At 42.0% G+C, this 23,864-nt stretch overlaps 1 protein-coding gene across 9 annotated transcripts in view; it reads right to left on the bottom strand.

The window, feature by feature from the left end:
- OSBPL8 (oxysterol binding protein like 8) overlaps positions 1-23,864 on the bottom strand; it is a 240,915-nt gene that overhangs the window by 13,493 nt on the left and 203,558 nt on the right. For all 9 annotated transcript variants that reach the window (XM_044280415.1, XM_044280417.1, XM_044280416.1 and 6 more), the window contains 11 exons: positions 23,014-23,185; positions 22,477-22,714; positions 21,832-22,016; positions 18,369-18,450; positions 16,789-16,887; positions 7,983-8,079; positions 7,760-7,858; positions 7,577-7,674; positions 4,631-4,720; positions 3,712-3,848; positions 954-1,139 (listed from right to left, as the gene is read on the bottom strand). In XM_044280415.1, the coding sequence (XP_044136350.1) occupies positions 954-1,139; positions 3,712-3,848; positions 4,631-4,720; positions 7,577-7,674; positions 7,760-7,858; positions 7,983-8,079; positions 16,789-16,887; positions 18,369-18,450; positions 21,832-22,016; positions 22,477-22,714; positions 23,014-23,185 (1,483 nt within the window). The remainder of the gene's footprint in view (positions 1-953; positions 1,140-3,711; positions 3,849-4,630; positions 4,721-7,576; positions 7,675-7,759; positions 7,859-7,982; positions 8,080-16,788; positions 16,888-18,368; positions 18,451-21,831; positions 22,017-22,476; positions 22,715-23,013; positions 23,186-23,864) is intronic.

Below are 23,864 nucleotides of genomic sequence, written 5' to 3'. Positions count from 1 at the left end.
AATTGCGTTATGGTCCGTGGTAACAAAATCCATAACACAATTCTGCTTTTACCACCAAACGAAGTGTGAACGAATTTCAAAATCTGAAATTCGCTCCTCTCTAATAGTGACACATACGGCCAGGCTGGCAGAGAGTTTCAGAGTAGACACAGCCCTACAGTTGCTGAATATTAGAGCAGGCATTATATATTCAATACCATTACCTTAAAGAGGACCTTTCACCTGGAAAAACATTGTGAACTAAGTATCCTGACATATCCAGCGGCGCCCGGGGATCTCACTGCACTTACTATTATCCCCGGGCGCCGCTCCGTTATCCCGTCTTCGCTCTGTAAGTTATAGTAGGCGGAGTCTGCCCTTGTTCTGCTGGGCGTCTCCTCCTCCTAGGCTGTAGCCTGGCCAATCGCAGCGCAGAGCTCACAGCCTGGGAGTTTTTTTTCACACTGTATGTACTTTGTGGTCTACAAATTGCAGACCTGCAAAGTCTGGATACTGTCCATGTTGCATCTGCGGTTTTTTTGTGGACCCACCGGCTTCAATGGGTTCGTGGTCTGCATTTTGCAGCCAAGTACAAGACATGTTTTGTTTGTGCTTTCCACATCCATATGTCTATTCCGCAAAAATATTGATGCATACCGACATTACTCGTATAATTTTTTTTATGGCAGATTTTTCAACTACACCAGAGTAACAAACGGAAATATCCACCAAATGGGACATGACATCCCTCAGTCACCTTCTGACGTTATGTTTCAGGTCATGAAAAGGAACTGAAGCGTATTGAACTAAAGCGGATTGAAACATTGTGGTCAAATTGATGACTTGTTGCCACGATTCACAAAATCGCTGTAGACTAGTGACATGCAGGCGATACAGTCAGAGCCCCAACAATGAAAGCTATAAATAACAGGTTTATTTCAAATATAAAACGCACAAAAATAAAGTGAACTTACTCCGCATATTTGTATTGCCAGTCTCCAGAGATTGGCTCCTGTTCAAAGAGATGGCAGGTCCACTCCTCTCCCTTTGTCTTCCTCTCTTTGGCGGCTTTCCTCTGAGCTTCCTCTAAAACAAACTTCTCCTGAGTGGCTTCTGTCTGATCTTTGTTATTGATTGCCCTTGTAACATGCTGCCAGAGCCTGAAAGAGAGAAGGACACTGATATGAAGGCACCGTCCACTTTGTGTATGTGACAGAACAGGAGCACATTTAAAGAAAAAATGCGTCGCCTATTCTTTTTTCCTGCCAATTAAAACGAGATAGTGGCACATATTCTTATTTATATACAGTTTTTTATTTTCTGAATATAGATGTTTCATACTATTTTCTATACAGCATTACGGTGGCCATTGTTAACAGCATTTCAAGATATCGTTTACAGCAACCACACTGGCCATAGACACAACAGACTTCTATGAGAGTGTTTTCTAGACATGCTTTATGACCTGTGCAAAGGTCACTGTGCAGGTAGGGGGAGTATATAAGCTGTGAGCATCACCCATCAGTGAATGGTCATTGAAATCCTGTAAAGAAAAGTTCTCACCCAATTTATACATGGCTTGGTGAGGAGATCTTCATCTTTTCCCCTTCCAATCCCTTTTGCGGTCATATTTTGTAGTATGTGGTACAGTCAGGATATTCAGGTAGAGGCAGAGTGTGGTTTAGCCAAAAAGTCTTTTAAATGTGGAAGGCCTAAATGTGGTGTATGTGCTTATGCTACAAAAACTAGTTTTTTCCCTAATGCAAATGAGGATAATTGGGATAATTCTGAAAATATAAACAGCAGAAAAAAGTTCCAGCACTTTTTTCTGCTGTTAATATCTTGAGAACTAACCTGGTTCAGTCCGTGCACGGAGGATAAAGGATACATGGTGAGCTGGACACAGGGTGGATAAAAATCAATCATTTAAAAATAATAATAAAAAAAAGCTGATTTTTTTTTTAAATATGAAATGCTTTTTGGAGGAAAATATATTACCATAATACCATCCAAAGGTTATTCCATCATGAAATAAAGATTAGTTTATTAATTATGTAGAATAAGTTTTTGGGGTAAATAACCCTATGAATACAGAATCAACCTAATCAAGCCAATATGAAAAGCTAATCTTCATCTTCATCATAGTTTTCTACATAAAGACTAATTCTTGCTGGTATAACTTATAATATGTAAGTTATACCAGCAAGAATTTGTCTTTATGTAGAAAACTATGATTTAAATCAAGCCTTCTCGTGATTTAAATTGTGATTTAAATCAAATCCACCCTGGCTGGACATTTTGTTAATTCTGATCATGTTGTTTACAAAATAGATTGCGTCACATGTAAAAGAAAAAAATATTATGTAGGGTGTATTATCAGAAATATGAAAAAGTTTGAATAGCTGAACCATTTCTGATATAAGAAAAAAAAAAAAAAAAAGGAGTGGAGCTTCAGGTACCACACGACATTTCACTGAAATGCATGAAGGTTCTCTAAAGTTGTTTCACTTCTATGGTAGCATAAACCTTAGAGGAAGCAATGCTAATAAAATAAAAAAACATTTAACAGGGAGGCGTTCTGGATTTTGTGTCTGAACACCAGATTCCCTATACGACTTCATTATAAAACAGATTTGCTATAGCCATTCCTCTAATGCAGTGTTTCCCAACCAGTGTGCCTCCAGCTGTTGCAAAACTACAACTCCCAGCATGCCCGCACAGCCAAAGGCTGTCCAGGCATGCTGGGAGATGTAGTTTTGCAACAGCTGGAGGCACACTGGTTGGGAAACACTGCTCTAATTTATTTAGGATTTTTGATGCACTTCTTCTCCATACCTTACAGGTATCGTGCACTGGGGGAGGATCCGAAGCTAGCATGTAGTCTCATTTTTGTTTTAAATAGCGGTTATATATTCCAGTGTTATACCATGAACAAGATCTTGTATAAAGCTCGAAAAGCGTAGGTCAGATGAACTACTGCTGTACTCTAATATAAAGAAAGAATAAAGTAATATGGAACTTTAAAGAGGACCTTTCACCACTCCTGACATGCCTGTTTTATTAGCTTCATGTATTCCCCATGTAATAATTCTGGAACATATATTCTTATGGCTCTATGTTGTACCATTCCTCTGTTAGTTCTACTAGAAGTTATGAATAAATTACCAGCAGTCTGCAGTAAGGGTACAGAGGGGTGGTAACCAGTTAGGGGGTGTGCACCTCCACAGTCTGAAAATGGCAGCACTTATTGGATAGAGTGAGTTTGTACAAGTTCAATCCCCCCCCCAACTGGTTACCCCTCCCTGTGTACCCTTAGTGCAGACTGCTAGCAATTCATTCATAACTTCTAGCAGGAATAAAGGAATGGTACAACATAGAGCCATAAGAATAGATGTTCCAGAATTGTTATTACACGGGGAATGTATGAAGCTATTAAAACAGGCATGTCAGGAGTGGTGACAGGTCCTCTTTAAAAAGCCACGATTCCTCTTGATTTCACTGTAATCCTGAGTGAGGATGATGAGATGAATACAAAAAAATGATCTGCACAGAACATGCTTAGGGGCCAGTGTGAAATATGACAGATTTTGTTTTGTTTTATTTTTTTTTAAATAATTAGTGCTATTGTTGTCTGAAATTACAACTTTACTGAGCTCACGTCTTACAGATTTCAGTCATTAGCTGATCAGAACTTACATTCACATAAAGGACAATGGCATCAAGAGAAATTACCTTTCAGATTCAAATTCTCCCTGCTCATCACGCAGAACTGTACAACGGGTCAATCTGCGCTGCCTTATCTCATGTGTAGGGTTCCAGAAGGTCTCATACACATCTGTCTTCTTATCATGAATAAAGACTTCACTGTCCTAGAAGGTAACGTACACAAAGTGGCGCATGTAAGTATACAAGATCAAGAGAATGGGTCTCGCTACAATACCAGGAAAAGCCCATTAATGAGAGTAATGCTGCTTCTGGAAGAAACTCATCACATTTCTAGAATGTGCGTGCAATCACTTGATGAATGTGAGAGTCTAACTTCCGACACTCCTACAGATCCTGAGAATGAAGGAGACGTGTCGGTGCTTTAAGACCTATGCACATGGCTGTATTTTCAGTCTGATCCGGACTGGATGCAGATCCATTCACTTCAATTGGGCCGCAAAAGATGCGAACAGCACACAGTATGTGCTGTCCGCATCTGTATGTCTGTTCTGTGACCCCACAAAAAAAGCAGAGACCACGTCCTGTTCGTGTCCATTTTGCAGACAAGGATAGGACATTTACTACAGTGGTAAAAAAAAAAAAATTGCGGCATTCACATGGCCAGGATCCGTGTTTTCTGGATCTGCGGTTTACCACAAAACAGATACAGTTATGTGCATGAGGACAGCTAACAAGCAGTATCGCAGACCATCCTGCAGCTCAGGAAATTTAAAACGGGAGCCATCTTCACCAGGCAAAATCAGCTGTTTGCTGGAGGCTTCAGAAGCGGGAAATACGGCAGCCAGAAACCGCCATGGCTCTCATATCAAAGGGCTTATGTGTGAAATCCAAAGAAACTGCATGTGTTATGATATATGCATGATAAATAGCATCTGCCTGTGACAAATTGCCGTACACAGATTTCATTATTTATTCTGTCACTTACCCAGTGACCTTCCAGAGTTGCCAGGACCTCCTTTCCCAGTTTAATTTTCCCTGATATTTGATTAACACTATCATCATTTCCAAGAAACGGCTGCAAAGTAACATAAAAGCAGTCAATATCATAGCAAGCACCCGCTGAACATACAATACAGACATTACTTTAGGCATCTGAGCCAATTGGACTGGATTTGTTTAGTACTTGCTCGTGAGTCCATTGTGCCATGCATGGACAGACCTCTGCCGTTGTCTAGCACACTTCACACAGTTACTTTGTATATGGTGCTAAAATCGGCATCATATTCCTCCTGTCACTGAGTGCTACAGATGTCTTCAAGCAAAGCTCACACGGGAATTAGCGAGGATGAGGAGCCTACTATATATGAGCATGTTTTTCCTCATCCTACATCTGCTGTTTATCATACTTGGTTAGCGGTAATATATGAGGACATATGTCTCTGCTTCCTGTTGAGCGTCAGGGTACATGAATCTTCAGGTTATGGATATGGATCTACAAATGGATATAACACCGTTTTATTTAATAAATCTAAAAATTGGGATCCATGCCATTTTTAACATACAGGAGTGTTACGGTCATAAAAATCTATAAAGATGCCTATGGGCAGTTAGGACCGTAGCTGCAGAACCAGTGTAGGGTAATGCCAGTCTGTTGCACAGTCCCAGGGAAATGGATGTTCCTCCAATCTCCATCCACATGTTCTTTTCATAGGAATCATGGTCAAATGACTGATACCATGTTTAGACTAGTTAGCCCATAGATGCACATAGAACACATCTGTGATCTCTGATATTCAACTGAAGAGATAGTGGTCTACTGAAAAAAAGTTGCCAACGCAGATTGCGGGAAAAACATGAGTAGGGGTTCTCTTCCTCAAGCTCCACACTTAAGTAAGGTCAAAGTGGTGGACAGCACATCACAACTCTGCACCCTCTGTTTTAAAGGGGTTATCTTATGAAAATTATTTTTCAGCCATCCAAAGGATGGATGACAAATATTGGAATGTGGGGACTACCACCGCTGGGACCCCCTGTGATCCTGAGAACGAGGGGTCTCCAAGTCCACTCTACTCTGAATGGAGTGGTAGTGCATATGTCAGTCCTCTGCTCCATTCACTTTAACTTGTCATAGACATCTTATCTATACCTCTATTTAAAATACTGCTCACTCAAGTTCTTATCACTGTATAGGCTATGGCTGTCTCCTACACCGTGCACCTATGGGCTACACATGGTGCTGGTCACACAACCCCCCAGCATTTAGATAGCAGGAAGGGTATATGGCATAGGATATGTGCTGAGTGAACTTGTGTTTTCAAGTTTGGCATACAAGGTTCGGGTTATCTAAAAATTCCGTTATGGATTCCGCTCCCATGGACCATATTATCTAATGGAATTCTTAGATAACCCGAACCTTGTACACCGAACTTGAAAACACAAGTTCGCTCATCTCTAGTGCCGGGTAAATACACAGAAGTATGGTCCATGGTGTAACTAAAAAGAACCAAATGTGGCCTTTTCTTTTGTACGAGTCATGAGAACAAGCACTGTCATATAGCCCTATTGCTAACTGAATACAAGGGGTCATATGACTAACACCATGCTTGGTCCTTCTCAGAACATGGAATCACTACATGGGAAACATCATTGAGCTACTTAAATTTCACTATGAAGAGACACAGTCTACTTCAGTGGCATAAGATAGATATGTCAGCAGTATTTAAACTCATGTACATTAGAAAAGAGTGGTATATGGTTTCCTATATTACAATTTTTTTTTATAAAACACCCTCTGCAGTGGGGGTAATGAATCTTTGTTACTGTTTTTCCCAAGTACAAAAAATAACTTAAAAAATCTATATAGTATCGTCTGGGAGGATAGAGTATATAAACATACAGTCAGCAAAAATAGGAAGACTACAGCAAGCAGGTATATAGCATGCATGTAGAGCAAAAATAATTGATGGTGTCCTCATCAATTCCAGGAAAGCCAAATGAGCTATAGGATGACATATGCAGAACGAGCAGTTCATCTAAGCATTACTGCCATGTATATCCAGTTTAACTTTTTTTATAAGCTCTGCAGGTTTCCTTGAAAAATCTGCCAGTATGAACTGTATACCTGCACAGCAAACAAAACGTACCTTGTAGTCCTTTTACGGTTTTATTATTTTATTATCGGCCGCGGGAATAAAGCAGATGGACTCAACATAAATAAAGGAATTAAAAGAAACACAAGAGTGCACTTCCACAGCACATTTGCACTCAGTGGCCCATTTATTAGGTATATCTAATATACAAGAAGCAGCTCGGTTGTTCATAGACACAAGAAAATGTGGCGCACAGCATGCCCCACCGTACTTGTGAACGAACAGGTCACTGAAGTTGCCGATACCGGGAAGTTTTCTCAGTCTGTTCCACAGTCTTGCATCCCTTCTCTCAGTGAGCACCCAGTGAAAGGCTGCAGTTGTAACCCATTAAGCTAGGCAGTTTATTTTACAAGTGCTCTATTATCTGGAGACATTGAATCCTGCATGCCGATCCAGGCGTTTGAAGTGTTGAGCACACTACGCACAGCGCTACTTCTGCTCCAATCCTAGTTCAATAAGCATTCAGCGGAGCAGTTCACCATACCAGGGTCAGTACTTGGGGGTTTTCAGCTCCGTGAGGTCAGCAGCTGCAGTAGTCGATCAGTGAAAAGCGGACAATCTACTGGAAATTGGAAAAAGTCCTTTACATGACCCACCAGCTCAACACTGGATGAATTGTTTTCTTCATCAGTCACCAAGGATTCTGCTCCTCTCCATGTCACAATAGCCATATTATGGTCAGATATATGAAATATATACCTCTGCATATAATGCTCCTACAGTCTGATAGGAAACCCAATAAAGAGGCCACTCAGTGCATAACAAAAGAAGGGCATACATACCTTAAGTTTAAACTCGAGGACGGCACTGTAACCCGTTTTCTCACATGTAATGGTGACACTACCACCAAGCTCAAGCGTCATTGTGCCATATAAGATGCCTATGTAGATAAAAGAAATATAAAATGGCATATCTACCAAACAAAACACAAAGACATGAGGCACTATGGACGTGTGACAGTCTACCTTTACAATGGGCATATGGCATGGTCATGGTATAGTCCTCTCCTCTGTTGAGGAATGTCAGTCTTCCTTCTCCTTCCAGGATAGCAGACAATGAATTACCTTCAGGAAAGAAGGCACAGAACTGAGGCTTACACGGCTATAGAAAGTTCATGAGTGCAGCATCAGAGAAATTAAATCAATGGTGAATATTCCTTGAAGACCAAAAAGAATGCCCAAAACTTACCATAAAATTTGGATTTGGCCAGAATACTCCCACTAAGACAAAATCCATCTTTTCGGTTGCTGACATAAAAGGCAGAGACAGGTGGATGATGGGAAACCTATTATACAAATAAGACAATAACTACATTACGCTAGAACATAGATTTATAATAATCATGAAAACATTTTATGCATCGTATTTGTAAATTCCTATTATAATACATCTTCACTCTATGATAATGGAATTAGATGAAAGATAATAAAGGGAACCTGTCATCGCCTCACGGAGGGCAGCGTACATTAGTGACAGAAATGCTGATGTCAGCGGTGTGTCACTCATGAGCTGATGGTAAGTGGTTTCTGAGAACCAGCATCATAATCATTGCAGCTCAGGCCTGGAAAAGAGTGAAATCAACCTGAGAAGAGTCCTGGTTATACATAATCTCCTGCTTTCTCACCCACCTGCTGATGGTTGGCAGTTCTCTCCTAGAGAGAAATGGGGAAAACCAGGTAGAGGACTGTCAGTCATCAGCAGGGAGAGCAGGACTTCATTTCATGGATAACCAGGACTCTTCTCTGGTGGCCGTGACGCTTTTCCAGGCCCAGTCTGCAATGATTGTAATGTTGGTTCTCGGCAACCACTTACATTTAACTTTTAAATGACAGACCTCTGAAATCATCTCACCTGTCCCTACTTTATTCTGCCGTTAGAACGGGCTGCATAAAGGTGATGACAGGTTCCCTTTAACCCCTTAAGGACACAGGGCGTACAGGTACGCCCTTGTGCCCTGGTACTTAAGGACACAGGGCGTACATGTACGCCCTGTGCATTTTCAATCACCGCCGCGCGGCCGGCGGCGATCGGAACCCCGTGCCTGCTCAAATCATTGAGCAGGCACTTGGGGCAAATGCGTCGGGGGGTCCGGTGACCCCCCCATGTATGCGATCGCAAAAAACCGCAGGTCAATTCAGACCTGCGGTTTTCTGCGTTTCCGGGTTATTCGGGTCTCTGAAGACCCGATAACCCGGAACAGGATGGTGATGGTGGTGTGATTTCACTCCACCAATCACCATCCAGCGATCCTGAGTGGTGATGGTGACATCACCACTCAGGATCGCTTTCTGATTGGTCAGGGGGCGGTGCGGCGGCAGATTCAAAAGAGGCAGGCGCCCCTCTCCTCCTCCTTTTGTGTTCCAGCGCCGGAGGAGAGAGGAGCTGCCTGCTTGTGTCCACCATCGCTGCCAGCACCCCTGATCTGTGCCCCCAGGACCCGATCTGTGCCCCAGCACCCCATCAGGTACATAGGGACAGCTAGGGAAAGTTTGGGATAGGCAGGGAAAAAAAAGGGAAAGTTAGTTTTTTTTTACTTTTTATTGCATCACCCTAGTTAGGGTGTCTGGGGTCCACAGCACAGCTGTGTGACCCTAGACCCCCCAGGGGTGCTGCCACTTGCCCCCCTCCCCCTGCCACTTGCCCCCCCCCCCCACCACCTTTTTTGGGGTGCTTTTTTTTTTTTTTTTTTTTTTTTTTTTGAGTTCGCTGACTGTGACCGGCACTTAGCGTCCGGCCACTGTAAGCGCATCGCACACCCCACCGCTGATCAACTTCGGACGGTTGATCAGCAGTTTTGAATTTTTTTTCCTCACTTTTTTGCCCTTTTTTTAGTTAGTTTTATTTATTTTTTTCTGTTAGTTTTAGGGTGAGTTCGTGAACACCCGTGCCCCCTCACACACGCACACCAAATAAAGAGTTACACACACGCACATATACACGCAGACACACACTCCCCTATGGCCCGCCGGACGTTCTCGGCCGAGGAGGCATACGCCCAGCTTGCCTCCGAGTCCGAGAGTCCCAGTGAGGATGAGGATGACCCCACATTCCTGTTGTCATCCGCATCCTCCTCATCATCTAGCGATGATGATGAGCCCCCAAGGCGGCGGAGACGCCGCCAGGCGGAGCAAGGGGACCGCCATGTTAGGGACCCTGTGGCCCACACTAGTACGAGCAGCTCTGGGGCTCGTACTGGTTTCCCGGCCCACCAGTTAAATCCACCGGAGCACCCTGCCGGTGAACTTGTCTGGTGTAGCCCAGAGCGATACGAGCCCGTGATTCCTGATTTTGTAGGCCAATCAGGAATCCAGATTTCCACAGTGGGCTACACTGAATATGACTTTTTTTGTCATTTTTTCAGTGACTCACTGGTAAATCTGATGGTGGAGCAGACGAATCTGTACGCCCAACAGTTCGTCGCTCAACACCCGGGCTCCTTTTTGGCCAGGCCCGGTGGCTGGACGCCGGTCAGTGCAGCCGAAATGAGGACATTTTGGGGCCTCGTGCTGCATATGGGCCTGGTCAAGAAACCCAGTGCCAGGCTGTACTGGAGTGGGGACGTCCTATATCAGACCCCACTTTACAGTACGGTTATGACACGCTCCCGGTTTGAGGCCATCAGGAAATGTCTGCATTATTCCGATAATGCAGCATGTCCACCCCGAGGTGATCCTGCCCATGACCGTCTGTACAAGATACGGCCGGTCATCGATCACTTTGGGGCCAAATTCATGGAGGCCTATGTACCTGGAAGGGAGGTCGTGGTTGATGAGTCTCTCATTGCGTTCAAGGGGAGACTCATTTTCCGCCAGTATGTGCCTTCCAAGCGGGCGAGGTATGGCGTGAAGCTATACAAAATTTGTGAGAGTACCTCAGGGTACACTTACAAATTTCGTGTGTACGAGGGGCGAGATTCCCGGATTCAACCACCAGAATGTCCCCCCACTCTGGGTGTTACCGGGAAACTCGTGTGGGACCTTATGTACCCACTGCTGGATAAGGGTTACCACTTGTACGTGGATAACTTTTATACCAGTATCCCCTTGTTCCAGTCCCTTGCCGCCAGATCCACGTCCGCTTGTGGGACCGTGCGGAAAAATCAACGCGGCCTCCCTGCCCACCCCCTCCAGGTACCCATCCCCAGGGGTGAGACCCGTGCCCTTACCACTGGAAACCTGTTGCTGGTCAGGTATAAGGACAAGAGGGATGTCCTTATGCTGTCCACAATTCATGGTAACGGCATCACCCCTGTCCCTGTGCGAGGTACCGCGGCAACGGTCCTCAAGCCCGATTGTATCGTCGCCTACAATCGGTATATGGGAGGAGTTGATCTCTCGGATCAAGTCCTCAAGCCATATAACGCCATGCGCAAAACCCGGGCATGGTACAAAAAAGTTGCGGTCTACTTGGTGCAGGTTGCCATGTACAACTCTTTTGTACTATCCCGAAGCGCTGGCAGCACAGGGACATTCCTCCAGTTCTATGAGGCAGTCCTCAAGGCCCTGATCTTTTCGGACCGGGAAAGAGCAGGCCGGAGTACCTCGGGAACTGTAGGCGCCCGGATCGTCCCTGGCCAACACTTTCCAGGTGTGGTCCCCCATACTGGAAAGAAGGGACGAACCCAAAAAAAGTGCAGAGTGTGTCGCAGGAGGGGGATACGGAAGGACACGACTACTCAGTGCGACACATGCCCCGATCATCCGGGCCTCTGCATTGACGGTTGCTTCAGGGAGTATCACACTTCCATGGAGTACTAAATTTATATCCCAATTTAGGACTGACATGGGATAAAAAAAAAAAATGGTTCTCAGACTTGAGACACCCAAAAAAACTAAAATAATTTATTAAAAGTAGACATAGGTATTGCCGCGTCTGTAATAATCTCCTCTATAAAAATGCCCCATGACCTAACCCCCCAGATTAACACGGTCCAGAAAAAAAAAAAAGGTGCAAAAAAAGTTTTTTTTTGTCACCTTACATAATAAAAAGTTTAATAGCAAGCGATCAAAAAGTCATATAGCCCCCAAATTAGTGCCAATACAACCGTCATCTCATCCCGCAAAAAATGAGCCCCCACATAAGATAATCAGATAAAAAAAAAAATTGAAAATGACCCTTAGACTTTAGAGATACAAATTTTTTTTTAGGGTATCAAAAAGGATAATATAGTCTAAAACCTAAATTATTGTAAAAAAAAAGTTGACTTATTAGGTATCGCCACGTCCGTAAGAATCTCCTCTATAAAAATACCCCATGACCCAACCCCCAGATTAACACAGTAAAAAAAAAAAAAAAAAAATAGGTGCAAAAAATTTTTTTTTTGTCACCTTACATAACAAAAAGTTTCATAGCAAGCGATCAAAAAGTCATATAGCCCCCAAAATAGTGCCAATAAAACCGTCCGCTCATCCCGCAAAAAATGAGCCCCCACATAAGATAATTGGCTAAAAGAAAATTAAAAAAATTACACTTAGACTTTAGAGATACCCAAAAAAAAAGTTGTATCAAAAAAGATAATAGTCAAAAACCTAAATAATTGTAAAAAAAAGTAGACTTATTAGATATTGCCGCGTCCGTAAGAATCTCCTCTATAACAATATCCCATGACCTAACTACCCAGATTAACACGGTTAAAAAAAAAACCGCTATTTTTGGCACTTTTCCATTTCAGTCCGTTTTTTCCGGTAAGAAAACAAGGGTTAACAACCAAACAAAAGTTAAAATTTATTACCCTGATACTGCAGTTTACAGAAACGCCACATTTGTGGTCGTAAACTGCTGTATCCGTAAAAGGGAGGCTGCAAAAGGAAAGGACCGACATGGTTTCTGGAAGGCCGATTTTGATGGCCTTTTTTATTGACACCATATCCCTTTTGAAGCCCCCCTGATGCCCCCCTAGAGTAAAAACTCCCTAAAATTGACCCCATCTAAGAAACTACACCCCTCAAGGTATTCAAAAATGATTATACAAACTTTATTAACCCTTTAGGTGTTCCTCAACAGTTAATGGCAAATGGAGATGAAATATCAGAATTTCAATTTTTGGTAACCTTACCTCACAAAAATGTAATATAGAGCAACCAAAAATTATATTTACCCTAAAAATACTCCCCCAAAAAATGCCACCTTATCCCGTAGTTTCCAAAATGGGGTCACTTTTAGGGAGTTTCGACTCCAGGGGTGCATCAGGGGGGTTGAAACAGGACACGGTGTAAATAAACCGGTCCATAAAAATCAGCCCTCCAAAAACCAAACGGCGCACCTTTCACTCTACGCCCCGCTGTGTGGCCGTACAGTAGTGTACGGCCACATATTGGGTATTTCTGTAAACGGCAGAGTCAGGGTAATAAAGATACAGTCTTGTTTGGCTGTTAACCCTTGCTTTGTTAGTAGAAAACATGGGTTAAAATGGAAAATAAGGCAAAAAAATGAAATTTTCCAATTTCATCCCCATTTGCCAATAACTCTTGCGCAACACCTAAAGGGTTAACGACGAATGTAAAATCAGTTTTGAATACCTTGAGGGGTGTAGTTTCTTAGATGGGGTCACTTTTAGGGAGTTTCTACTCTAGGGGTGCATCAGGGGTCTTCAAATGGGACATGGTGTAAATAAACCAGTCCATAAAAATCAGCCCTCCAAAAACCAAACGGCGCACCTTTCACTCTATGCCCCGCTGTGTGGCCGTACAGTAGTTTACGGCCACATATTGGGTGTTTCTGTAAACGGCAGAGTCAGGGTAATAAAGATACAGTCTTGTTTGGCTGTTAACCCTTGATTTGTTAGTGGAAAAAATGGGTTAAAATGGAAAATTAGACAAAAAAATGAAATTTGCAAATTTCATCCCCATTTGCCAATAACTCTTGCGCAACACCTAAAGGGTTAACGACGAATGTAAAATCAGTTTTGAATACCTTGAGGGGTGTAGTTTCTTAGATGGGGTCACTTTTAGGGAGTTTCTACTCTAGGGGTGCATCAGGGGTCTTCAAATGGGACATGGTGTAAATAAACCAGTCCATAAAAATCAGCCCTCCAAAAACCAAACGGCGCACCTTTCACTCTACGCCCCGCTGTGTGGCCGTACAGTAGTGTACGGCCACATATTGGGTATTTCTGTAAACGGCAGAGTCAGGGTAATAAAGATACAGTCTTGTTTGGCTGTTAACCCTTGCTTTGTTAGTAGAAAACATGGGTTAAAATGGAAAATAAGGCAAAAAAATGAAATTTTCCAATTTCATCCCCATTTGCCAATAACTCTTGCGCAACACCTAAAGGGTTAACGACGAATGTAAAATCAGTTTTGAATACCTTGAGGGGTGTAGTTTCTTAGATGGGGTCACTTTTAGGGAGTTTCTACTCTAGGGGTGCATCAGGGGTCTTCAAATGGGACATGGTGTAAATAAACCAGTCCATAAAAATCAGCCCTCCAAAAACCAAACGGCGCACCTTTCACTCTATGCCCCGCTGTGTGGCCGTACAGTAGTTTACGGCCACATATTGGGTGTTTCTGTAAACGGCAGAGTCAGGGTAATAAAGATACAGTCTTGTTTGGCTGTTAACCCTTGCTTTGTTAGTGGAAAAAATGGGTTAAAATGAAAAATTAGACAAAAAAATGAAATTCTCAAATTTCATCCCCATTTGCCAATAACTCTTGTGCAACACCTAAAGGGTTAACAACGTATGTAAAATCAGTTTTGAATACCTTGAGGGGTGTAGTTTCTTAGATGGGGTCATTTTTGGGTGGTTTCTATTATGTAAGCCTCGCAAAGTGACTTCAGACCTGAACTGGTCCCTAAAAATGTCGTTTTTGTAAATTGCTGAAAAATTTCAAGATTTGCTTCTAAACTTCTAAGCCTTATAACATCCCCAAAAAATAAAATGGCATTCCCAAAACAATTCAAACATAAAGTAGACATATGGGGAATGTAAAGTCATCACAATTTTTGGGGGTATTACTATGTATTACAGAAGTAGAGAAACTGAAACTTTGAAATTTGCAAATTTTTCCAAAAATTTGTTAAATTAGGTATTTTTTGGTGCAAAAAAAAATATTTTTTTGACTTCATTTCACCAGTGTCATGAAGTACAATATGTGACGAAAAAACAATCTCAGAACGGCCTGGATAAGTCAAAGCGTTTTAAAGTTATGAGCACTTAAAGTGACACTGGTCAGATTTGCAAAAAATGGCCTGGTCCTAAGGTGTAAAAAGGCTGTGTCCCTAAGGGGTTAAAGCATACCTCCATAGCCTGACTGCACTGATGCACAATCCTTTACTTCCACCTAAGCTATACTCACAGGTGTACAGAAAGCTCAAATCTATCTATGATGCCGTTTTCACACCCGTACAAAGGTTCATTTAGTGCTCCCTATTCCTTACATGCAGGGAACACTGTGGTCCCTTGTAAATCATGAATTACGGTTTCAGGGCTAGCAAAAGGGTGGTGGCCTAGGTTTAACAGTTCTCTGACCAGAGACTGTATTTTGCTAGTCAAAGAAACACTGGTGTCTATGTTCTATCTTCCTTGTTCGCATACCAACGATTCAGGTGTGGATTTTTGGGGAAAAGGGGCGATATGAATTTCTAATATTTTTATTTATTACTCAACTTTTAGCCCCCTTAGAGGGCTATAACCTGCAATCTCTTCTGATCACTTGTCCTATAAAAAATAATAGGGAACTATTATGGTCTATGGGATTTCCATTGCCTGCCTATGAAGCCGTGCCTTGTGCTCGGCTTTACAGGCAGTTAACCATAACAGCTCTGAGAACTTTCCAAAGGCCCCATGCTGTCATAGTAACTGATCGGAGCCCTACAATTTCACTACGGGGGCTCTGCTTGGAAGGCAGAGGCTGCCCCTCCCTCTGCCTAACCTCACAGATGCCGCAATCGTTATTGACCGTGGCATCGGAGGGGTTAAATGACCGTCCTAGTTTCGGCATCCTCTTCAATCCCAGGCATTGCAGCCGAAAGCCTGCTTTATTATACAGCTGGCACCCACCGCGTATGCTCAGCGCAGCCGCCCACTCCATACAAGCCCTGGCTCATAATGTCATAGATCTATGGCATTGTGCGTTAAGGGGTTAAAGTATAACTCTCGTTTCACTTTTTTATGGTGTAGGAACAGTCATGTGAAGTGATTTTGTAAGACAGTTTATTATATGCTAAATGTGTGTATTTTTATTAGGAAACTTCCTGTAAAGTGTCTCCTCTGCAACCTCCTAACTGATTCTGGTTTCCCTGCCTCCTTATATGTACATGATTATGGGGAAATCCATTTTGCCAGTTTAGTTAGTGAGCACTGGGCAGATAGAGAGTGATGAGGCCAGAGGTGCTGTGCACATGTAGTACATACAGTGAGGCCAATGTCCTTACTATGTACGGTGGTGCGCAGAGGGGGAGGGCATTGGTGACATTACAGGTAGTTGGGAGCGCACTGGGCTCTCTGAATAGGCAGCCATGGGCTCACTGAATAGGCAGGATTAGGCTCTTTGGAAGTATGGAAACGCTCTAGTGGGCACTTTTGGGGTCATTTATCAAACTAGTGTAAAGTAGAAGTGGCTTAGTTGCCCATAGCAACCAATCAATCAGATTCCACCTTTGGACAGCTCCTTTGAAAAATCAAAGTGGAATCTGATGGGTTGCTATGGGCAATTAAGCAAGTTCTACTTTACACCAGTTTGATAAATGACCCCATTTGTGCCTAACTTGCCTATAGAACAAACATCTTTTGGCGATTGCGAACTCACAAAAGAATACTAAAAAGGTATGTAAACCATGTAGCATGACTTATATAGGCCAAATATTGGTGACCGATTTCCTTGAAAGGGATTGTCTGGCAATCTAAAAGGTGTAGTTTTAGCACAAATGCTTTATATTAGGTTAGTCTTAAGTATTATACAGTAGTTACACAAAGTTAGTTACAGTTTGGGGATCTTGATTAGCACCAAAAACAACACCGCTTCACACAAAGTGGGGTTAGACATGCAGCACATACCTGCTCAGCAATGTAAAAGGTCTTGCTGCTAGTTTTCGGATGTATCCACAAGCAGCGAAAGGTTTCTCCAATAATAGGGTTGTATGGTTTCTTCAGGCCCTACACAGATAAGAGGTAAAAGATGAGGGACATGTTATGATTATTACATGTCTACGTGGCGCCATAGACTGGCTGACCTATTATGGCTGCCAATAGTAAGTGGACAGCCTTCTCACATCCTCTTAAACTGAAATTAAATTCTTCTATATAACCATGGAAAATGGAAGTGTCAGTCTTCTGCTTCGAAGACAAACAAGATGGTTTCTCACAATAAAAAAAAATACATTGACTAAGCGTCATGAGATAGATTATTTCTACTCTACAAAGCAATAGTGTGACTTGTGTAGAATATTTGGTTCACCAGTTCACAAAAGGGATTCCCTGGAGATGGTAAAAGAGTGCAATAAAGGGCAAATAAATTAAGAGAGAACGAGAGAGAGAACGAGAGAGAGAACGAGAGAGAACGAGAGAGAACGAGAGAGAGAACGAGAGAGAGAACGAGAGAGAGAACGAGAGAGAGAACGAGAGAGAGAACGAGAGAGAGACGAGAGAGAGAACGAGAGAGAGAACGAGAGAGAGAGAGAGAGAGAGAACGAGAGAGAGAACGAGAGAGAGAGAGAGAACGAGAGAACGAGAGAGAGAACGAGAGAGAGAGAGAGAACGAGAGAGAGAACGAGAGAGAGAGAGAACGAGAGAGAGAACGAGAGAGAGAGAGAGAGAGAGAACGAGAGAGAGAGAGAGAGAACGAGAGAGAGAGAGAGAGAGAGAGAGAAGGAAGGAAAGGGAAAACAAATAAATTGCTTCATTCCTTAGTCATATAAAAGGGGGATATAATAATCTTACACATATATAAATGACAAAATAAATAGTTCATACAATGTCACCTCAAAATATGAGGGCACCCTCCAATGTAGAGTAGAGGGGCTCCCTAGACACAAAGCTATTATTTACCTTAAAGCGTAAATCCCTTCTTTTCTGTCCATGGCTGCACCCTCTTCTTCACAGGCACTAGAAAGTAGTTGAACAGGCCCAGCGCCTGCACAGAAGAGGAGGCAGCTATGGACAGTAAAGAAAGCGGTCACGTGAGTAAACTACAAGACCACAACCGTTTTGCTACCCATGGATGGGATGGCCACAGCATTGCAATCTTTACACATTTTTTGGATGGTATTACAGTTAAATGGCATTGCAACTATGCCCCTGGTACTTTCTGTAGATTTCCCTTTGATTGGAAAGATACATTTAATAGCAGCATGTGATCTATACAAATGTGATATCTATAGTATAGAGTCATGCAGTCATCTCATGCCTACTGCTCGCTGACTGGAATCCCTGTTGCTTCTGACGTCAGCGCTAGCAGCTCTGAAATATGAGGCAAAGGGGAGATCAATCAGCGGCAGGGCTGGTTAGGGATCCTACTGTCCGAATCAATGATTTGAGTACTCAAAAAGCTGATGACATGCTCCCTTGAAAGAGAAAATAAAGGAAACATCAATTTTAAACTGTTTGAAAAATTCAAAGTACAAAAAAGAAAATCCAACCTTTGGTTTCTTGTAGAATCCTGAAAGATACCACTTGACGACTTTCTTCATTCGACTATATGCATTCTCTTCTAAAGCCGCCCTAGCAAACGCACAAACACTAAATCAGAAATCCTGAAGTGATGGCATGAATCTAAATTTTAAGAGGAATTTAGAGGTACAAAGCAACTATGTATATTTCATTACACGGAGACCAGTTATGGGTCTCCATTTTTTATCAAGAAACAGCACTATAGTTGTCTATGGGCCGTGCTTGGGCATGGAAGTGTGAATGAGTAAATTTCTCTGAACTTCAATTATTTTTGGTTTTATTATGGATAAAAAGTGAAAAAACAAATTTTTGCTGTATTTTTCTATTTTTGAAAAATGAAATGAAACATTGTAAATGCTATGAATAATATTGTAAAGAAAAACTGCAATTAAATGCAATACAACAAAAAAATTGGGTTTCCAGTTTTGCTTCTGTTTTCATTTTTTTTTTATTATTTTAGTTTACACAATAAAATCATTTTTGAAAATAAAATCCTGTTTTTGTGCTTCCATTTTCTGAAAGCCATATTTATTAATTTTTTTGCGGCAATTGTGTTAGGTAGGTTCTCATTTTTTGCAGTATGAGATGATGGTTCGATTGGTACCATTATGGGGCACATATGAATTTTTGATTGCTTGGTATTACACTTTTTGTGATGTAAGGTGATAAATACATTTTTGGGCACTTTTTTTTTTATGGTGTTCACCAGATGGGTTGGATCACATGCTATTTTTATAGAGCAGGTTGTTACAGACATGACGATACCTAATATGCGATTTTTTATGGTTTGTGTGTCTCCATTTTCTGAAAGCAATATTTTTTTTGATGATTGGCTTATGTAGGGGCTCATTTTTTGTGGGATGAGGTCACAGTTTAATTGGTGCTAATTTTGGATACATATGACTTTTTTTTTTATCACATTTTATACAATTTTTGGGGAAGTGTGGTGGGCAAAATTGCAATTCCATCATAGTTTTTTTTTTTTTTTTTATGGTGTTCACCATGCGGTAAAAGTAACAATCCTTTTATAGATCAGGTCCTTACGGACACGGCGATACAAAAAATGTTTTTTTTTTTTTTTTTTTTTTTTTACATTTTTAACCAATTTTAGGAAGGTTTTTTTTTTTGGGGGGGGGGGGGGACCCAGAACCACTTGGTTCTTCAAGATCCAGTGGGTGTTATGGCTTACAATACACTGCAGTATACTATATAATGTACGGCAGTGTATTGAACTCACACTAAGGGTCCATTAGCACGTCCGCAATTTTTTTTCTGGATCAGTTCTGGATTTTGCGTACCCATTCATTTTCAATGGGGCCGGAACGGATGCTATGTGCTGTCCGCATCCGCACTCCCGGATCCGCAATTCCGTTCCGGAAAAAAATAGAACATGTCCTATTTTTGTCCGCAATTGCAGACAAGAAAAGGCATTTTCTATTATAGCAACCAGCAAACTGCGGCTTCTACATTTTTTGCTACCGGTCCGGACCTAAAGTATAAAGACATCTTGCGCACAAAAGAAGAAATCTTACACAGTTCTCCATAACGCATAGGACCTGTGGATCACCTGACCGGACCATCTGATCTGGTTGTCAAGATCACCTGACCTACAGAGTCACGAGACACACCCACTAAGCTACACAACGGAGTGCTCCTGACCTCGTGAAATCAGCATCCCTGTGAACAGCTTTTACACTCCGCTTCCTGTCTTGTGCCCGAGTATACACGTGAGTAGGCAGTTCTCTGCCAAGATAATTCACAAAACACGCCAGAAGACATCAAGCGGTAAGAGTTTTCAGTGACATACTGAACGAATACCACTATTTACATATGTTGGGCTGTCTATCAGACTCTTGACGGCGATCCCCATATTACGACTCTACATATTTAGGAGTGGGACTTCCTCTAACTTTTTTATCATCTAAGGAGACCTCTTTCTAAATATTTCTTTTATATATCCTTATCCATATGGAGTTATTCTGATATAGTTTAATATTGGACTATATTGCTTCTACCATTGAACATATTGCTGCTATTACATTCTAGCTGCTATATTGTTGCTACTACCCCAATACCTATTATATATTGCTGCCATGTTGAATGCTGTGTTTATTGATTGAATGTGACTGCTGATATGGGATTTTATTATTGATTTTATTTTTGAATTAAACTGCCGATTTATACCCCAGAAGGTGGTTGTGCCTGCTCTTTTCCTTTTATTTAATTACATTTTTTATTATAATGCCGGCGATGTGCGGTCTGCAAACACAGCAAGCCGGATGCCTGTGAAGGCGTCTGGTTGACATGGTAACCATCGGGACGCTCCCTCCATCAGTTTACCTTTCAAGCATTGGGCCACTGCCACAGCAGAGCAGTGGTCTGATGCTTAGCCCCTCCATACAGGGGTCCCTAAGGACCACGGCATGGAAGGGGTTAAACGGCCGACAAGTCAGGCTGCAGGGAAACTTATGTGTAGCGCTGTGTCCGTGCGGAGCGCTGTGTCCCGATTGGACGCCGCACATGCCCAGTGCAAAACTGGTGACACACGGACACAGCGCACTCACATAAGGATTTTATTAGATATCAGTCTGTTGAGTTCTCTGTGATATAAACGTTAACACAATGACCAAACAAGTGCAGAATGTTCAACACCAAGAAGCTCATTCTAATTTTGGACAATTTTAGATAGTTGGTTGTAGCACTTCATTCGTTCACATTCACCTCCATTATTATCTTATTTGTCTGCAGACATACATTAGGGAATATTCACAGAATGATAATTATGAGAACAATAATTTATAAAGAGGTATCACATGAGGACTTGGTAAGACCTGGAAAGCTCAACCGAGGGTTAAGGGTTACAATTCAATATGGTCTGTAAGTGGTAAACATTTCCACTGCTAGTGTTCTCGTGTAACCACCATGGTTAGAAAATACCTCAGCTTTGTTCTGCTACTGCTTTCTTGAATTTCACTGGAGACTTCGCTTAGCTGCGAATGGTTGGTAAACTTGGGATCTTATATTACAGGGGTAGAAATATAGAAATGAATAGAGCATGCTGGGAATTGTAGTTTCACAATAGCTGGAGTGCCGAAGGTTGCTGACCTCTGTTATATTAGGTCTAAAGTAGCCACTGTTTTCACTGCAAACAAGCAACTGCAAATTTCTTTCCAATCACTTCTATCTATCCACTGCTAGTATGACCTCAGTCATGTCAAGGCTGCACCGTTTTGGTTTGTGATCAGCACCAAAATCTTAAAATTTGTACTTTCATATGCAGCCTTGAAAGCATCATTTGTGCATCTCCAATAGTAAACTGTATTCCGAGTACTCTGGAGTCTAGTGTCTTTGCTTCTACACTATTAGTAGCTTGAAGACGTTCACACATGAGATATTTTATAGTAATGATGAATTAAGGGTGCTCACACTTACTCAGACAGGAAGTCGGCATGATAATAATAGTCAGACAGCTTGTCTAGGAAAGAGCGGGGCTCCAGTATGAAGGTGGGAAGAACCACTTTGGACAAGTCCATTCCTGGCCGAACCTGTTTTAGTAATGTCCAGATCAGACTCTTGTGTTCTTCTGACACAGTTTCTGTTTGCGATGCCTCGCCAGCCTTGGGGAAAAAAATGTTGTGAAAATAAAGCTCTAACAAAAAAACTATTCTAGCATGTATAAGTAATCTTTATGTTCTAACCATTGCTGGGCACCTCTATTTGTCTCACAACATCCCTATTAGTTATGAAAACAATGAATGGAATGATGTGATTCGATTCCACGTGCTCTGGACACAGAGTAGCCTTGTTCCAGGAGGAGAACATAACCGGTACGGAAATATACCTGTTCTTTATCTAGGGTTAAGGAGGAAGGCTTTCGATCTCTACTAAATCAGTAATATGGGGGCACACTTTGACTATCACCTGGATAGAAAAACTGGACAAGGTACAATCCTGATTTGAAAGGTACTGTGACTGCAGGAGCTTGTATTTCAAGCTTCCTAATGGGAAGTACGGTAACTGACAAGAAAGTTGTTCAGATCCATCTAGTAGGTGCAAAATGCTGTGTATTCTGCTCACCTCGCCCAACTCTTCATGTGCTTCTTCTATGTATGTGGTTTCCTTAATGAGTTCAGAAGGTTCAGGATCAATGAAAGAGTCATCCTGTCTTTCTGAAGTGTCACTGTCACTCTCCTCACTTTTACCAAGTCCATCGTTGTCAGACTCCTCATGGTCGTGATCATTCTCCTTATCAGATTTATCTGAATAGGTGTCTTGGTCTTTAAAGTGCTGCCTTTCAATTTCACTGTCATTCAACCTAGTTAAACAGAGTGTAATAACAGAACAGCTCTCTTAAATATGAACACGAGCTGCTCATTCAATAGAAATTATACAAAGCAGGTGGACACCAACTATGTACCAATACATGTTCTTATGAAGCATGAACTGCACAAAACAAATATGCAAGAGGCAAAATTTACGGGGCAAGGACTTCAGGTAATGAAAAGAGCAAGAGTAGCTTTAGTTAAAAAAAAATATATTAAATAAAAAATTATGTGCAAGGCTTATTGCTGTCTCATGTTCTTCACAATGGAAAGATGCAGCCAGACTACTTACTGGAAGTTCTCATTGCTATGGACGTTGTTTGCCCTCAGAAGGCCATAGAAGTTGACATGGCTATTCTCACCAGAGGAATTCAGGTCATGCTCTTTACCTTCCCGGATCATGGTGCGCTTCAACAGACTGGAGCACTTCAGAGCCAGTTCTAGAGCGTCCATCCAGCACCTTCCTAGTGTACAAGAGATTTATAAAAGCTACATCTCGTGTTACTTGCGTATTATCCCGAAAAGCTTACACATCAGTTAAACCTGCCCTAGACCCAAGACTGCTACCAAATCGAAATGAGATCTGAATTTATGGTAGATTACAACAAAAATAAATTTCTGTCAGAAGTGAGCAATAGCAAGTCATACAAACCTTACAGAACACACTGGCAGCAGAAGGCTTTACAATGTATAGGGAAAAAAGGTAAAGGGGTTTTCCAAGATATTTTTTCTGATGACCTATCCTCTGATACCAGGGACCCCACCCGATCAGCTGTTTGAGAAGGCACCAGTGCTCGCTGTAGCGTCACGGCCTCAGAGCTTTGCCTAGGTCATAAGACGTCATTTTCACATTCCTAGTCTCCTATTGCAAGCAGAGCAGTGGCTGGAAAGCTGCTTCTGCAGCCAGTTGCCTTACTGCCAGACCCAGGCTTATGAGGCGAGGGGAAATGGCTGATATTCAATGACACACAGAAATCAAATGAGATGGCTGGGATTTTTCTTAAGTATTGTGCATCTTGTGTACTTTCATACAACCTCTACAGGGAGAATGTAGAAGCTACTGAAGTGTTTTTAGGACCTGTGTCATGAATTACTCTTTTATAATGGATATGAACAACCTGTTATGATTTATTTGACAGATTT

This window comes from Bufo gargarizans, chromosome 2 (genome assembly GCF_014858855.1).
Source record: "Bufo gargarizans isolate SCDJY-AF-19 chromosome 2, ASM1485885v1, whole genome shotgun sequence".
NCBI lineage: Eukaryota > Metazoa > Chordata > Amphibia > Anura > Bufonidae > Bufo > Bufo gargarizans.
Note: the sequence above shows the minus strand (reverse complement) of the source record. Positions and strands in the feature narration are given on the sequence as shown.